We start from the raw sequence: 16,941 nt of genomic DNA, 5'->3' as shown, positions 1-16,941 counted from the left end.
ACCTTCATCCCCTCCCCTCCCCCCCCTGAAGTCAAGGAGACCCCCCCAATTTAAGGAGCCCCCCCAGTTTACACAGACCTCCCTCAGTTCGGGGGGCGACCCCTTCTCCCCCCCCAGACCCCAAAAGAGTCACCAACAAGAGACCTTTAGGAGCCATAAATATGTAAATTGAGGGGGAGGGGCCAAAGGGGAGGGGGAGGGGCTTCGGCAGCCGGGGGCAGCCCCTCCGCCCCCAAAAAGGGGGGGCGGGGCTAACGCAGATCCTCCTCCTCCTCCCCCTGAATCGTCTTCTTGATGCGCAGCAGCATCGTGGTCAGCCACTGGTCCAGGCGGGAGATGGAGTCGAAGTCCTTGACCTGGGAGGGGGAGGAGGAGGAGGGAGGAGGAGGAGGAGGAGGAGGAGGAGGTGGAGGAGGAGGAAGGGGAAGGGGCTCCCGGCCCGTGGGGTGTGTTTGGGGGGAACTGGGGGGTTTTGGGGCCACTCACGGCGTCGGTGAAGGCGTCGGCGTTCTGCTCCTCGTGAGCGTCCAGGAGCTTCTGGGGGAGGGGCGAGGGGAAGGGGGGGTGAGGGAGGAAGAGGAGGGGGGGGAGGAAGGAGAAGGGGAGAGACCCCCCCCACCCTGAGATGGAGGAGGAGGAGGAGGAGGAGGAGGGGGAGGAGGAGGGAGGAAGGGCACCTTGAGGAGTTTGCACTCGCGGGGAGTCGGAGAAGGCGGGAAAGAGCTGCTCGTAGCGCTGCACCGCCAGCTGGAGGAGGAGGAGGAGGAGGAGGAGGAGGAGGAGGAAGAGGTGGAGAGGCGAAGAGGAAGAGGAGGAGGAAGAAAAAGAAGAGGTGGAGAAGGTGGAGGAAGAAGAGGAGGAAGAGGAAGAGAAAGAAGAGGTGGAGGAAGAAGAGATGGAGAGGAGAAGGAGGTGAGGAAGAGGAGGAGAAAGAAGAAGAGATGGAGAACGGTGGAGGAAGAAGAGGTGGAGAGGAGGAGAGGAAGAGGAGGAGAGGAAGAGGAGGAGAGGAAGAAGAGGTGGAGGAGATGAGGAAGAGGAGGAGAGGAAGATGAAGTGGAGGAGACGAGGAAGAGAGGATGAGGAGAGGAAGAGGAGGGGGAGGAGATGAAGGAAGAAGAGATGGAGAAGAGGAAGAGGAGATGAGGAAGAGGAGAGGACATGAAGATAGAAGAGATGGAGAGGAGGAGGAGGAAGAGTGGAGGAAGAAGAGGAGGAAAAGGAGATGAAGAAGAGAGGAAGAAGAGAAGGAGGAGATGAATGTAGAAGAGAAGGAAGATGATGGAGGGTGATGAAGAGGAGGAGAGGAAGAGGATGTGGGGAAGGAAGAGGAGGAGGAAGATGATGGGGGTGATGAAGAAGGAGATGGGGAGGAGGAAGGAAGATGAAGAGATGGAGCAGAGGAAGAGGAGTCAATGGAGGGATGAAGAGGAGGAGAGGGAGGAAGAAGACAGGGGATGATGATGATGATGGAGGAGAAGGGGATGAAGAAGAGGAGGAGACAAAGATGAGGATCAGCACATCCCAGTAGCCCCACCTCAGTGCCCAGTTCCCTCCCAGTGCCCCCCAGTGTCTCCGGTATCCCCCCAGTGTCCCCCAGTTCCCTCCCAGTGGCCCTCAGAACCCTCCCAGTTCCTTCCCAGTGCCCCCCCACTGCCTCCAAGTTCCTCCCAGTGCCTCCCAGTGCCCCTCAGTGCCCCCCAGTGCCTCCCAGTGCCCACCCAGTGCCTCCCAGTGCCCCCCCAGTGCCTCCCAGTGCCTCCCAGTGCCCCCCAGTGCCCACCCTGGCGTTGAGGGGGTCGATGCAGAAGTGGCACAGCGCTGCCCGGAAGAAGTGGTCCTTGGCCCCGAAGCGCAGCAGCGGGCTGTCGGCAGCCCCCGCGCCCACCTGCGGGAACAGGGGTCAGGGGGGTTGGGGGGCTCGGGGGGGCTCAGGGGGGGATTTGGGGGGCTCAGGGGGGGATTTGGGGGCTCAGGAACCTGCTCGTAGATGTCCAGGGCTCTCTGATACTGCTCCAGCTGCGCCGCGAACGTGGCGACCTTCAGCAGGCACTTACTGGCCGCACTGGGAGAGAACGGGCGGTGGGAGGGGGCACTGGGGGCACTGGGGGCACTGGGGGGCACTGGGGGGCACTGAGGGGCACTGGGGGGGACAGGGCTACTGGGAGAGAGTTACAAGGAGGGGATGAGGCAACTGGGGGATGGGGCTACTGGGAGGGGAATGAGGCTACTGGGAGGGGATGGGGCTAGTGGGAGAGGGGATGGGGCTACTGGGAGGGGGGATGGGGCTACTGGGAGGGGAATGAGGCTACTGGGAGAGGGGATGGGGCTACTGGGAGGGGAATGGGGCTACTGGGAGGGATGGGGCTAGTGAGAGAGGTGATGGGGCTAGTTAGAGAGGGGATGGGGCTACTGGGAGGGGAGATGGGGCTACTGAGAGGGGAGATGGGGCTACTGGGAGAGGGGATGGGGCTACTGGGAGGGGAATGGGGCTACTGGGAGGGGATGGGGCTACTGGGAGGGGAATGGGCTACTGGGAGGGGGGATGTGGCTACTGGGGAATGGGGCTACTGGGAGAGGGGATGGGGTTACTGGGAGGGGAATGGGGCTACTGGGAGGGGAATGGGGCTACTGGGAGGGGGGATGGGGCTACTGGAGGGGAATGGGGCTACTGGGAGGGGGGATGTGGCTACTGGGAGAGGGGATGGGGCTACTGGGAGGGGAATGGGGCTCCCAGTCGCCCCCAGCCCACCTGTTGGACTCCTCCCCCTTGTAGTAATCGGCCGCCTGCTCGTAGTGGCCAATGGCCTGTGGGGGGAGGGGCACGATGGGCACCGCCCCCTCCCCAAATCCCCCCCCCCCCCCCCCACCCCCCCCCCCCCGTGGCCACCATCTGCCGGGGCCGGTGGCCAAACGCGGGGGCAGGATCTGGAGCCTTTTTCCCTCCATCCCCCGCTGAAACCTCCCCAAATTCCCCCCAAATTCCCTCCCAATTCCCTTCCCACCCCCCCGAATTTCTCCCCATTTCCCTCAATTTCCCCCCAAATTTCTCCACAATTCTCCCAAATTCCCTCCCCAAATGTCCCAAATTTCCCCCCCAAATTCCCTCCAATTCGCCCCCAAAACTCTCCCAATTTCTCCCAATTTGCCCCAAACCACCCCCAAATTTCCCTCTGAATTCCCCCCATTCCTCTCAATTTTCTCCCCAATTTGATCCAAACTCCCCCAAATCTCTCCCCAATTCCCTCCCAACCCCCACGATTTCCCCCCAAATTCCCTTCAATTCACCCCCAAATCTCCCCCCAATTTCCCCCCAACTCCCTCCCCAATTTCCCCTCAAATGTCCCCAATTTCCCCCCAAATCCATCCCCCCCTTTCCCACCTTCTCCACGTCCCCCAGGTCGCTCTCGAAGGTCTCGGCGATGGTCACGTGATGCTTCGCTGCGATCGTGAACCGGCCCTGCCGGCCCCAACTCACTGGCCACGGCCCCAACTCACTGGCCACGGCCCCCAACTCACTGGCCACGGCCCCAGCTCACTGGCCCAACCCCCCAGCTCACTGGCCACGGCCCCAGCTCACTGGCCCAACCCCCCCAGCTCACTGGCCCCAACCCCCCAACTCACTGGCCACGGCCCCAGCTCACTGGCCACGGCCCCCAACTCACTGGCCACGGCCCCAGCTCACTGGCCCAACCCCCCAAGTCGCTGGCCACGGGCCCCAACTCACTGGCCACGGCCCCCAACTCAACAGCCCACCCCCCCCAATTCACTAGCCCAGGCCCCAAATCCCCAGCCCAGCCCCTCACCATATCTGTGTAGATTTCGATGGCCCGCAGCAGGCAATTGATGGCCTCTGGGGGAGGGAAAAGGAGAGATTTGGGGGGGGGGGAGGGACTTTTGGGGGCCAAAAGGCCTCAAATTTGGGGGGAGATTCAAAAAGGCTCCAAAAGGGTTATAATTTGGGGTTAAAAACAATGAAAATTCGGGGGGAAATGGAGCCAAAAATGTGAATTTTCACCTGAAACGACCCAAAAGTGACGGGAAACGCCCCAAACTACAAAGAGCTGACAAAAAGGCTCCCAAAGGGTTAAAATTTGGGGTTTTAAAACAGGAAAATTGAGTCAAAAAGGTGAATTTTCACCTGAAACGACCCAAAAGCGATGGAAAATCCCCAAGTGGAAGGAGAGGGGGAAGCAAAGGGGGGGAGGGGCCACAATGAGTCACCTCCCGCCCACGGCCGCGGCATCTGTCACCCCCCAGGAGGCCAAAGCTCTGGCCAAAAAGCAGCCACTTGGTAGCCAAAAGGTGTTGGTGAGTGGCCAAAGGTGAGGTGAAGGTTGTGAGGGGGGTGGGGGAGGGGGGAAAAGGGCTCCTGGCTACCTAAAGTGGCTCCTTGGCTACTAAAACAGGCTGCTGGCTGCTTAAAATGAGTCAGTGGCCACCTAAAACAGGCTGCTGGCCACCAAATTGGCTTCCTAGCCACCTAAAACGGGTCAAGTGGCCACCCAAATGGGTCACTGGCCACCTAAAGTAGGTTAGTGGCTACCTAAAATGAGTCACTGGCCACCCAAAAGGCTCCCTGGCTACCTAAAGTAGCTTCTTGGTCACCAGAACAGGGTCCTGGCTACTCAAAACAGGCTCTTGGCCACCTCAAATGGCTTCTTGGCCACCAAAATGACTTCCTGGCTACTCTAAACAGGCTCTTGGCCACCAAAATGACATCCTGGCCACCTCAAACAGCTTTTTGGCCACCAAAATGACTTCCTGGCTACCTAAAGTAGCTTCTTGATCACCAGAACAGGATCCTGGCTACTCAAAACAGGCTTTTGGCCACCAAAATGACGTCCTGGCCACCTCAAACAGGTCCTTGGCCACCCAGAATCGTCCCCTTTGGAAGGTGTTGGTGCTGAGGGAGGATGAGGAGGGCTGGGAAGGGCTCCAGGGGGGTTGGTACCTTGGGGATCAGCCTTTTTGAAAGCAGTAGCCGCATCCACGAAGTTGGTGGCCGCCTCGTGCTTGCTCTGCAGCTGGAGGTGCAGCTGGGCTGCCTGGCAAAAGGCCATTGCCAGCAGCTGGGAGGGGGAAAGGAGGCCAAGGTTTAGGCTCAGGGAGGAAGGATTCAGTAGCCAGAAGGGGGGGATTTGGGAGCCACGCACGTACCGCTCCAGTTCTTGGCCATTTTGAACATGTTGGGCGGCCCGGGAATAGGAGTCACAGGCGGCCTCGAGGCGGGAGGAGCTGCTGAGGGGGGCAAAGGGGCCCCAAGAAGGGCCAGCAGCTTCTCAGCTGGGCTAGCAGCTGCCCACATGGCTCACTTGGCCACCTAAAAGGCTTCCTGGCTACCCAAACAGGCTCCTGGCTACCTCAAGTGACTTTCTGGACACCAAAACAGGCTCTTGGCTGCCTAAAACAGCTTCTTGGGTCACCAAATTGACTTGTCAGGCTCCTAAAACTACTTTTGGCCCCTCAAAACACCTCCTGGGCTATTAAAACCACCCTTTAGGCCACTAAAATTACTTCTCAGGCTGTTAAAACTACTTTTGGATCTTCATAACGCTTCCTGGGCCACCAAAACCACTTCCTGGGCCACCAAATTGACTTGTCAGGCTCCTAAAACTACTTTTGGCCCCTCAAAACACCTCCTGGACCCCCAAAATCACTTCTTGGACCATCAAATTGACTTTTCAGGCTCCTAAAACTACTTTTGGTCCCTCAAAACACTTTCTGGGCTATTAAAATCACTCTTTAGGCCACTAAAATGACTTCTCAGGCTCCTAAAACTACTTTTGGATCTTCATAACGCTTCCTGGGCCACCAAATTGACCTGTCAGGCTCCTCAAACTACTTTTGGCCCCTCAAAACACCTCCTGGATCGCCAAAACCACTTCCTGGGCCACCAAATCGACTCGTCAGGCTCCTCAAACTACTTTTGGCCCCTCAAGCCGCGTCGCGGACCCCCAAGAGCAGCCCTTGGGCCGCCGAATGTGCCGCTGGGCTGCCCCTCAGCCCCTCAGGCGCCCGGGCCGCCATGACACCTCCCTCAGCCCCTCCCCGCCCAGCGCCGCCCCGTCCCCGCCCCAGCGCCGCCCACACTCACCCGAAGAGCCCCGCGAAGAACGACTGAGCCCCTCGGACCTTCTTATCCGCCTCGGCCAGCAGCTGCAGCGCCTCTTTCTCTTTCGCGCTCGGATCCATCATCCAGCGTCTTCCCGGAAGTGGCTCCCGGGGGGGGGTGAGGCCGCGCTGTGCCCCGTCACGTGACGCGGGAACACGCGTCTGATTGGTGGAAAGCGGCGGCGCCGTTTCCCGCCCCCTGGCGGCTGGGCGGGCTCGCGAGCGCCCAGAACAGCACCAAAAGCGCACTTTGTTCCCCCAGAAATCCGCCTTAAACACCTTTATTCCCTCAGAATTCCGCTTAGACCGCAGTTCTCCCTCGGAATTCCACCACAACTCCCTTCTTTTCCTCCCAAACTCCACCAAAAACCCCTTTTCCCCTCAGAATTCCACCAAAAACCCACTTTCTTCCCTCAGAATTCCACTTCAATCCACTTTTTCCCTCAGAAATCCACCTTAAACCCACTTTTCCCCTCAGAGCTCCACTTAGGCCGCATTTCTCCCTCAGAATTCCACCAAAAACCCCTTTTCCCCTCAGATTTCCACCTAAAACACACTTGTTTTTACTCTCTAATCTGCTTAAAACTCATTTTCCTCCCAGAATTCCACTTCAATCCACTTCACTCCTCGGAATTCCACCAAAAACGCCACTTTCTTCCTCAGAATTCCACTTAAACACTTTTCCCCCAGAAATCCACCTGAAACCCATTTTCCCCCTCAGAATTCTACCAAAAACCCAACTTTTTGCCTCACAATTCCACTTAAATCCATTTTTCCCCCAGGAACCCACCCAAAATCCCACTTTTTTCCCTCTGAATTCCCCCAAAACCCTTTTTTTTCACTCAGAAATTGACTTTAAATCCATTTTCCCCCCAGAATCTGACCCCAAACCCCCTTTTCCCCTCACCAAACCCTCCCTCAGACCCACAGCTCCCCAAAACACCTCTAAACCACCCCCAAACCCACAGTCCTCTCCCAAAATGCCCCTAAATCCCCCCAAAACCCACACCCCCCTCCCAAAACACCCCTAAATCCCCCCAAAACCCACACCCCCCCCTCCCAAAACACCCCTAAATCACCCCCAAATCCCACAATCCCCTCCCAAAACCACCCCCCAAAACCCACGGCCCCCTCCCAAAATGCCCCTAAATCCCCCCAAACCCACGCCCCCCCAAACCCCACAGCCCCCCCGTTGCCATGGAAACGCCCCCACACTTTACAATAATTACTTTATTATAACATCATTAATTACAGAGACGATAAAATCGCCCAATTGGGGGGGGGAGGGGGAGGGGAATTGGGAGGGGGGAGGGGCACAGCCTGAACACCCCCCCCTCCCCCCTCCAAACCCCCCCAAAATCCCCCCTCCCCCCCCCCTTTCCACCTCCCTATTGCTTGTGGGGGGAAAGAGGGGAGCCCCCCCCACCCCCCCCACCTTCCAGCCCCCCCCCCAGGCTGCTCCTGCCCAAACTGGGAGCACTGGGAGGTTGTGGGGGGCTGGGGGGGGAGGGGAATAAATACACTCTGTCCCCATTAACCCCCCACACACTACGTGGTGGGTGCTGGGGGGATGTTGGGGGGCACCCATGGGGTGTGGGGGGGTGGGTTTCGGGGTGAGGGGGGGTCACATCATGCCCAGCTGCAGCAGGGTGTTGGCGTACATCATGGGCTTGACGTTGGGGTGAGGCTGGGGGGGGACACAAAAAGGGGGGGGAGGTCAAAAAATGCCCCCCAATAATCCCTTTGGCTGGACCAGAGACACCCCTCCCCCAAAATAGCCCCCAGGACCCCCAAATATACCCTGTGATCCCCCCCCAAATAGCCCCCAGGACCCCTCCTAGTAGCCCCAGAGCCCCCCCCACTGGCCCCAGAGACCCCCAAATAGCCTCAGAGCCCCCCCAAATAGCCCCCAGAGACCCCCCAATAACCTCAGAGCCCCCCAAATAGCCCCCAGAGCCCCCCAAATAGCCCCCAGGATCCCTCCCCCCATAGCCACTCCCAAGGGAGAGCTTGGGGAGGCAAGTTTGGGGGTCCCCGGGCTTGGGTGTGGGATTGGAGAGGTTCAGGGGTGAAGTTTTGGGGGTCCCAGGGAGGATTTGGGGGTCCCAGGGTTGGGGTGTGGTCAAGGGGGAGGGTCCCAGATTTGGGGGTGAGGGTGGTTGAGGAACCTTTGCAGAGTTCAGGGAGGGGGTTTGGGGGTCCCAGGGTGGATTTGAGGGTCCCAGAGTGGATTTGGGGGTTCCAGGGAGGGGTTTGGGGGTCCCAGGGAGGGGTTTGGGGGTCTCTCCAGGGCTTCCAGGATGGGGGTGTTTCGGGGGGTCTCACCACTGCTGTGAACTGGTGGAAGTCGGGGCGCAGGTCGCTGCCCCGCAGGTGGATGTAGGAGCCTTTGTTGCCCATCTGGTCGCTGGGGGAAAGAGGGAGAGGGGGGGGACACCCCAAAATGTGACACCCCCGTGGGCAAAGGGGGGAGGGGAGGGGCTTGGGGACACTGGGGGAGGGGTTTGAGGGGCCAAAGTGGCTCTGGGGACACGTCTCGTGGGTCAAAGTGGCTCTGGGGACACTTGGGGACTCATCTGATGGGACAAACTGGCTCTGGGGACACTTGGGGACTCATTTAAGGGGACAAAAGTGGCTCTAGGGACACATTTGAGGGGCCAAAGTGGCTCTGGGGACACGTGGGGACAGGTCTGAGGTGACAACGTGGCTCTGGGGGACACCTAGGGGCCAGGCTGAGGTGACAACGTGGCGGCTGAGGGGACAGAGAAGCTCTGGGGACAGGTCTGAAGGGACAAAGGTGATCTGGGAACACATCTGAGGTGACAAAGAGGTTCTGGGGACACCTGGGGACAGGTCTGAGGTGACAAAGAGCCTGAGGAGCCACATCTGAGGTGACAAAGAGGTTCTGGGGACACTCAAGGATCAAGTTGAAGGGGACAAAGAAGCTTTGGGAACACACTTGAGGCGACAGAGATGATCTGGGGACACTTTGGGACAGGTCTGGGGTGACAAAGAGCCCAAAGAGCCCAGGGGACAGGTCTGGGGTGACAAAAGAGCCTCAGGAGCCACATCTGAGGTGACAAAGGGCCTCAGGGCCAGGTCTGAGCATCCCCCTGGCTCAGGAGCCCAAGGTCCTTGTCACCACGTCCCCCCCTCCCCTCCCGTCCCCTCCCCAGCAGCCGCAGCCGGGCGTGGGGACGCCCCCAGAGCCTCACCAGTAGTTGGGGGCGGAGAAGACGGTGACACACTTGCCCTCGTGAGCCACCTCGTAGCCCTCGGCCTTGACCCTCGTGGCTGCGGATGATGTTACTGCAGCCCGTTGCGCTCCAGGAAGCTCCGGGTCACGTCGGGCCCGAACTGGCAGCTCACGCCGCGCTTGCTGACCGAGCGGCCGTCCTGCGGGGCGGGCCTGGGCTACTGACACTGACCCTGGGCTAGCCACACTGGCCCTGGGCTAGCCACACTGAGCCCTGGGCTACTGAAACTGACCCCTGGGCTGCCCACACTGACCCTGGGGCTACCCACACTGAGCCCTGGGCTACCCACACTGGCCCCTGGGCTACCCACACTGGCCCCTGGGCTACCCACACTGGCCCCTGGGCTACCCACACTGACCCCTGGGCTGCCCACACTGACCCTGGGCTGCCCACACTGAGCCCTGGGCTACCCACACTGACCCTGGGCTACCCACACTGAGCCCTGGGCTACCCACACTGGCCCCTGGGCTACCCACACTGGCCCCTGGGCTACCCAACACTGAGCCCTGGGCTACCGACATTGACCCCTGGGCTGCCCACGCTGAGCCCTGGGCTAGCCACACTGACCCTGGGCTAGCCACACTGAGCCCTGGGCTACCGACATTGACCCCTGGGCTGCCCACACTGAGCCCTGGGCTAGCCACACTGAGCCCTGGGCTAGCCACACTGAGCCCTGGGCTACTGACACTGGCCCCTGGCTAGCCACACTGAGCCCTGGGCTAGCCACACTGAGCCTGGGCTGCCCACACTGACCCTGGGCTAGCCACACTGAGCCCTGGGCTGCCCACACTGGAGCCTGGGCTAGCCCACACTGAACCTTGGGCTACTGACACCGACCCTTTGGCTACTGACACCCTTTGGCTACCGACACCAACCCTTTGGCTACCGGCAGCAGCCCCTGTCCAAGGTGCTGAACGCCCCTGAATTTGGGGGGGGGGTTGGGGGTCTGGCTGAACTCACCTGAGGCTGGGGGGTCAGACCACAGCAGGTCACACATCGGCCCTGGGGGGATAATGGGGGTGTCAGGGTGGTCCCAGGGCAGCTGGGGGTGGGGGGTGGGGGTCAGGGGGGGTGTATTTTGGGGGTGGGGGGTGTATTTTGGGGGTGGGGGGGGTACCTGAGTCTGGGGGCTGCCGGTTGCGCTCGATCTTGCGGATGTCGTCCAGGGTGACGCCGTCCTCGCTGAAGAGCCCCCCGTGCATGATCTGGGGGGGGAACATGGGGGTGGGGGGAGATGGGGGGTGTTGGAGACCCCCCCCAAACCCACACAAAGACAGGAGCCCCCCCAATCCAAACCCCAACCAGGATGGGGGTCACCCCCAAAGCCCTGGGGCGGTGGCCCCTCACCCCAAAGCTCTGGGGGGTGGTCAGGGAGGAACTGGGGGGTCCTGTGGGGCGTCAGGGAGGAACTGGGGAGGTCATGGGGGGGTCAGGGAGGAGTTGGAGGGCCCTGGAGTGAGGTCAGGGAGGGGTTGGGGGGGATCAGGGAGGGGCTGGGGGGCTCTGTGGGGGTCAGGGAGAGTTGAGAGGCTCTGGGGGGTGTCAGGGAGGGCTGGGGGTCCCTGTGGGGGTCAGGGAGGAGTTGGGGGGCCCTGTGGGGGTCAGGGAGGAGTTGGGGGGTGTTAGGGAGGGCTGGGGGCTCTGGGGTGGGTCAGGGAGGGTTTGGGGGGCCCTGTGGGGGTCAGGGAGGGGTTGGGGGGCTCTGGGGGGTGTCAGGGAGGGGTGGGGAGCCATGGAGGAGTCAGGGAGGGGCTGGGGGGCCCTGTGGGGGTCAGGGAGGCGTTGGGGGGTCCCTGTGGGGGTCGGGGAGGGGCTGGGGGGGCCCTGCGGGGGTCAGGGAGGAACTGGGGGCTCTGGGGTGAGTCAGGGAGGCGTTGGGGGGGCCCTGTGGGGGTCAGGGAGGGTCTGGGGGGCCCTGTGGGGGGTCAGGGAGGCGTTGGGGGGCCTTGTGGGGGTCAGGGAGGGGCTGGGGGGCCCTGTGGGGGTCAGGGAGGAGTTGGGGGGCTCTGGGGGGTGTCAGGGAGGGGTGGGGAGCCATGGGGGAGTCAGGGAGGGTTTGGGGGGCCCTGTGGGGGTCAGGGGAGGGTTTGGGGGTCCTGTGGGGGTCAGGGAGGAACTGGGGGGGCTCTGGGGTGAGTCAGGGAGGCGTTGGGGGGTCCCTGTGGGGGTCAGGGAGGGTCTGGGGGGCCCTGTGCGGGGTCAGGGGAGGGTCTGGGGGGCCCTGTGGGGGTCAGGGAGGCGTTGGGGGGGCCCTGTGGGGGTCAGGGAGGAACTGGGGGGCTCTGGGGTGAGTCAGGGAGGCATTGGGGGGCCCTGTGGGGGTCAGGGAGGGGTTGGGGGGCCCTGTGGGGGTCAGGGAGGGGCTGGGGGGCCCTGTGGGGGTCAGGGAGGGGCTGGGGGGCCCTGTGGGGGTCAGGGAGGGGCCTCTCACCCAGCACTTTGCCGTTGATGCACTGGGCCAGCGGCAGCCACTCGAACACCTCGCTGAACAGCGCGAACATCTGCGCCGTGTACTTGGCCTTCACCTCGCCCTCGAAGCCGGTAGATCTGGTTCATGTTGTCTGTCTCGTGGTTCCCTGGTTGGGGACACACACAGGGGACACTGGGAGGCCTCAGGGACAGAAGGACGAGGCCAACAGGGAATGGGGTGGGGATGTGGCCCCACGGAGCAAGCCCAAGGGAGTGGAGATGGGGGGAAGGATCTCAAGGACGTGGCCAGGGATGGGGGACGAGGAGCCAAATGTCCCCAAGGGCCATGTCATGACCCCACAGCTCAACCCTGAGCACCAGGGATGGGGGACAAGGTCCCCAAGGACCCCAAGGACCATGTCATGACCCCACAGCTCAACCCTGAGCACCAGGGATGTGAGACAAGAACCCAAATGTCCCCAAGGACACGTGTTGTGGCCCCACAGCTCAACCCTGAGGACCAGGGATGAAGGACAAGGTCCTCAACACCATGTCATGACCCCATGGCTCAACCCTGAGCACCAGGGATGAAGGACAAGGTTCTCAACACCATGTCATGACCCCACAGCTCAACCCTGAGCACCAGGGATGAAGGACAAGGTTCTCAACACCATGACATGACCCCATGGCTCAACCCTGAAGGCCAGGGATGGCAGACAAGGCCCCCAAGGGTCCATAACTGTGTGTGGGGAGGATTTTGGGGGGGCTGGGGGAGGGGGTTCACACCCTTTTACCTCGAAGCAAGTGGAAGTGGTCAGGGTAGAGGAGCTTGAAGCCGAAGAGCGTGAGGATGACCTCAACCGAGAAGGAGCCGCGGTCCACGAAGTCCCCGTTGAAGATCTGAGCTGGGGTTGAGGAAGCAACGACCCAAAAAGGACACCAAAGGGGGTGGGGGGGGTGGGAGGTGTCCCCCTGTCCCCAATCCCCACCCCCCTCCCCCCTAAACTGGGCTGGGGGGGGGATACATAAGGGTTGGACTCCGAGGGCAGCCCGTTGAGCTCGAAGATGTTGAGCAGGTCGTAGAACTGGCCGTGGGTGTCCCCACACACCGTCAGCTTCTCGCTCTGGGGAGGGGGGGAAGGACAGGTGAGGTGACCCCCATGTGGGGTGAAACCCACCCCCCACAACCCCCCCAAAATCCCCCCCCTGAGAGAGCAACTCACCTCTTTCAACGTGGTCTCCACCAAGGTTGGGAGCTTGGCCAACACCTCCTTGACCTGCACCAAGATCTGGGGGGTGGGGAAGCACCCAAGAGGTTTGGTTGGGGTTTGGGGGGGGACACACAGTGGGGGGAGGGGTTTTTTGGGGGGTTTTGGGGGGGTTTTGGGACCTGGTAGGCACATTTTCGATGGAGTTTCTTCTGGTCTTTGTACCACTGCATCAGGTCCTTCATGAAGGTCAAAGTCACCTTCCCATCGTCCAGTTTGGGGCCACTGTATTCGTCCTCAATGGCTGCAGATGCCCCCCAAACCCACCCCCCCAGCAAGAAAGGGGTCAATGAGGGGAAGGGGAGGGGTGACACCCCCCAAAACCCAGCGCTGGGGAGGGGTCTCGAGGGTCTTTGGGCTTGGGGAGAGGGCTGGAGGTTGGTGGGATCTTCATTGGGGGCACCAAGAGCTTCAGGGGGACACCAAGAGCATCCAGGAGTCTCATCAACACCCCAAATCCCACCTGGGACCCCCCAAATCCCACCTGGGACCCCCCAAAAGCTTTGCTGAAGGCACTACAGCCCCCCACAACCTTCTGCCCTCACCCCTAAAACCTCCCAACACTCCCAAACCCATTCAAAGGGACTCCAAGACCTCTGTGGTGACCCCAAGACCCTCACAGGGACCCCAAAATCCCCACAGGGACCTTCATGGGACCCCAAGAGCCCCCAAACCCTTCCTGAGGACACCACAGTTGCCCCCAACCTTCTCCCTTCACCCCTAAAACCTCCCCCAGAACCTCCCAACACCCCCAAACCCATCCAAAGGGACCCCAAGACCCTCATAGGACCTCAAGACCTCCTTGAGACCCCCCAAGACTCTCCATATCCCCTCTGGGACTCCCCCAAACCCTTCCTGAGGACACCACAGTCCCCACAACCTTCTCCCTTCACCCCTACAACCTCCCAATATCCCCAAAACCGAGCTGAATCCCCTCCAAGGCCTCAGCTGAGCCCTCCCCAGCCCCCCTTTGCCCTGGGGGGGTGTTTCTGGGGGGCTCACTCATGCTCTCGATGTCCAGGGAGTCCACCACGGAGCGTTTGTGCTCCTCAGAGGCGATGGCTCGCTCAAAGGCCTTCTGCTTGACGATCTTGTGACACTCCTGGTACTTGAGCTTGGCGTCTTTGTCGTTGGGCCTCACCTTCACCACCTGGGGGGAGGGTCAGCATGAACAGAAACCCCCCCAGGGACGTCCATGGGAGGGATTTAATGGCCATGGGGGTGTGGGGAGGTGGGAAAGGGGGGATAAGGGGGGTCCTGAATGTCCTGAGGGGTCTGGGGGAGGTTGAGAGGACACAGGGGGGGTCACCAAATGTCTTCAAGGCAGGGTCCTAAGCATCCCCACCACCTCAGAGCCCTAAAGAGCGGCCTTGGACTTGCCCAGGTACACTTTGGAGCTGCCAGGGGTGTCCTCAGGGGCCACTTCTGAGGTTCCAGAGGTTACCAGGGTCCCTTTGAGTTGACTTAGAGCCACTTTGGGTTGACTTAGGGCCACCTCTGAGGTCTCTGAGGTTCCCAGGGCCACCTTGGGTTGACTTTGAACCACCTCTGAGGTCCTTGGGGTTGCTGTGGGTGCCCTTAGTGCCACCCCTGAGGTCCTTGAGGTTGCCAGGGTCACCTTGGGTTGACTTAGGGCCACCTTTGAGGTCTTTGAGGTTGCCAGGGTCACCTTGGGTTGACTTAAGGCCACCTTGGCTTGACTTAGGGCCACCCCTGAGATCCCTGAGGTTGCTGTGGGTGCCCTTAGTGCCACCCCAGAGGCTACCAAGACCACTTGGAGGTTGCCAGGCCCACCCTTGGGCTTCCCAGAGACACCCTCCGTGCCACCCCGAGCTCCCCACGCCCTCCCCTTTCCTCACCGTCTCGTAGTCTCTGAGGGCAGCTTTGAACTTGCCCAGGGCCATGTTGCTGGCTGCCCTCCTGTAGTAGCCCTTGAGGTACTTGGCATCGAGCTGCAGGGCCGTGGTGGCGTCGGCCAGGGCGTAGCCGTAGCACTCGGTGCGCAGATAGGCCAGGCTGCGGTTGCCGTAGTAGATGGCGCAGCCGGGGTTCAGCTCGATGGCGCCGCTGTACAGCCTCACGGCGCTCTCATAGTCCTTGGCTGGGGCACAGGGTGCACAGGGTGAGGAGGGGGCTGGGGGGCACTGCCATGGGGCTGGGGGGCACTGCACAGCCTCACTGTGCTCTCACAGTCCTTGGCTGGGGCACAGGGGGCACAGGGTGAGGAGGGGGCACAGGGGGCACTGTACAGCCTCACGGCGCTCTCATAGTCCTTGGCTGGGGCACAGGGGGCACAGGGGGGCACAGGGTGAGGAGGGGGCACAGGGGGCACTGCACAGCCTCACGGCGCTCTCATAGTCCTTGGCTGGGGCACAGGGTGAGGAGGGGGCACAGGGGGCACTGTACAGCCTCACGGCGCTCTCATAGTCCTTGGCTGGGGCACAGGGGGCACAGGGGGGCACAGGGTGAGGAGGGGGCACAGGGGGCACTGCACAGCCTCACGGCGCTCTCATAGTCCTTGGCTGGGGCACAGGGGGCACAGGGGGGCACAGGGTGAGGAGGGGGCACTGTACAGCCTCACGGCGCTCTCATAGTCCTTGGCTGGGGCACAGGGTGAGGAGGGGGCACAGGGGGCACTGCACAGCCTCACGGCGCTCTCATAGTCCTTGGCTGGGGCACAGGGGGCACAGGGGGGCACAGGGTGAGGAGGGGGCACTGTACAGCCTCACGGCGCTCTCATAGTCCTTGGCTGGGGCACAGGGTGAGGAGGGGGCACAGGGGGCACTGCACAGCCTCACGGCGCTCTCATAGTCCTTGGCTGGGGCACAGGGGGGCACAGGGTGAGGAGGGGGGCACTGTACAGCCTCACGGCGCTCTCATAGTCCTTGGCTGGGGCACAGGGGGCACAGGGTGAGGAGAGGGCACAGGGGGCACTGCCATGGGGCTGGGGGACACCCTCAGCTGGCCACAGGGCTAATGAAGGGTGAGGGTGATGATGGGGTGGGGGCAAGGGGAGTGGGAGGCTGGCAGGGATCACTGGCTGGCAGCCCCCCATTCCCCCCACAGCTCCCTATCTGGCAGCCCCCCACTGCCCCCATTGCCCCCCATGGCTCCCCATCTGGCAGCCCCCCATTGCCCCCCACAGCTCTCTATCTGGCAGCCCCCCACTGCCCCCCAGGGCTCTCTATCTGGCAGCCCCCCATTGCCCCCACGGCTCCCTATCTGGCAGCCCCCTATTGCTCCCCATTGCCCCCACAGCTCTCTATCTGGCAGCCCCCCACTGCCCCCCAGGGCTCCCTATCTGGCAGCCTCCCCCCCCCATTCCCGTGAATGGCTCCCTATCTGGCAGCCCCCCATTCCTGCCCCCCTCTCTCTCCCCGCAGCCCCCCCGCACGCCCCCGTCGCCGCTTTTCACCTTTGAAGAACTCGTTGGCCTGTGTCTTCATCTCCTCGGCCCGCTGCAGCTCGGCCGCGCTCGGGGGCCTCCCGGGGCCGGGCCCGGGCCCGCCGCTGTCCGCCCGCTCTCCCTCCGCCATGGCGCGGCCGTAAAGCGCCGCTGTCGTAAAGCGCCGCCGGGGGAGGGGGGCGTAAACGGGCGCGACCATCGCGGGGCAGCGCGGGGGGGGGGAAGGAAGGAACCATGGAGAGGGGGCTGGGGGGGGCCCCGGACAACACGGGGCGGCCCCCACGGAGCCCGGGGGTCCCCCCAATGTCCCCACGACCCCCCCGTGTCCCCCCTCGAGCCCCTTCATGTGGCCATCACCCCCCATGACCCCCCATGTCCCCCCATCACCCCTCACAGACCCCCTGTGACCCCCCCCATGACTCCTCCACGACCCCCCTCATCACCCCCCACGACCCCCCCGTGTCCCCCCACGACCCCTCCCATGTCC

The 16,941-nt window shown here is 62.2% G+C and overlaps 2 protein-coding genes across 2 annotated transcripts; both read right to left on the bottom strand.

Moving 5' to 3' along the window:
* Positions 1–145: 145 nt before the first annotated feature.
* LOC133629030 (alpha-soluble NSF attachment protein-like) lies at positions 146–6,236 on the bottom strand. Its single transcript, XM_062019639.1, is given in 14 exon segments — positions 146–356; positions 487–537; positions 678–698; positions 700–747; positions 1,784–1,888; positions 1,981–2,065; positions 2,753–2,808; positions 3,383–3,460; positions 3,807–3,853; positions 4,955–5,060; positions 5,062–5,072; positions 5,161–5,191; positions 5,193–5,241; positions 6,098–6,236. Coding segments are annotated over 14 exon segments (894 nt in total). The 5' UTR covers positions 6,199–6,236; the 3' UTR covers positions 146–251.
* A 1,254-nt stretch (positions 6,237–7,490) lies between these two features.
* Positions 7,491–16,587, bottom strand: LOC104553946 (serine/threonine-protein phosphatase 5). Its single transcript, XM_062019626.1, is given in 16 exon segments — positions 7,491–7,801; positions 8,440–8,521; positions 9,330–9,400; positions 9,402–9,425; positions 9,427–9,523; positions 10,328–10,373; positions 10,489–10,577; positions 11,805–11,911; positions 11,913–11,947; positions 12,575–12,680; positions 12,806–12,904; positions 13,004–13,069; positions 13,171–13,292; positions 14,051–14,198; positions 14,908–15,149; positions 16,464–16,587. Coding segments are annotated over 16 exon segments (1,518 nt in total). The 5' UTR covers positions 16,585–16,587; the 3' UTR covers positions 7,491–7,738.
* Positions 16,588–16,941: the final 354 nt, after the last annotated feature.

This window comes from Colius striatus (genome assembly GCF_028858725.1).
Source record: "Colius striatus isolate bColStr4 chromosome 26 unlocalized genomic scaffold, bColStr4.1.hap1 SUPER_26_unloc_1, whole genome shotgun sequence".
Classification (NCBI taxonomy): Eukaryota; Metazoa; Chordata; class Aves; order Coliiformes; family Coliidae; genus Colius; species Colius striatus.
The sequence above is the reverse complement of the archived record's forward strand: the minus strand, read 5'-3'. Positions and strand labels throughout refer to the sequence as shown.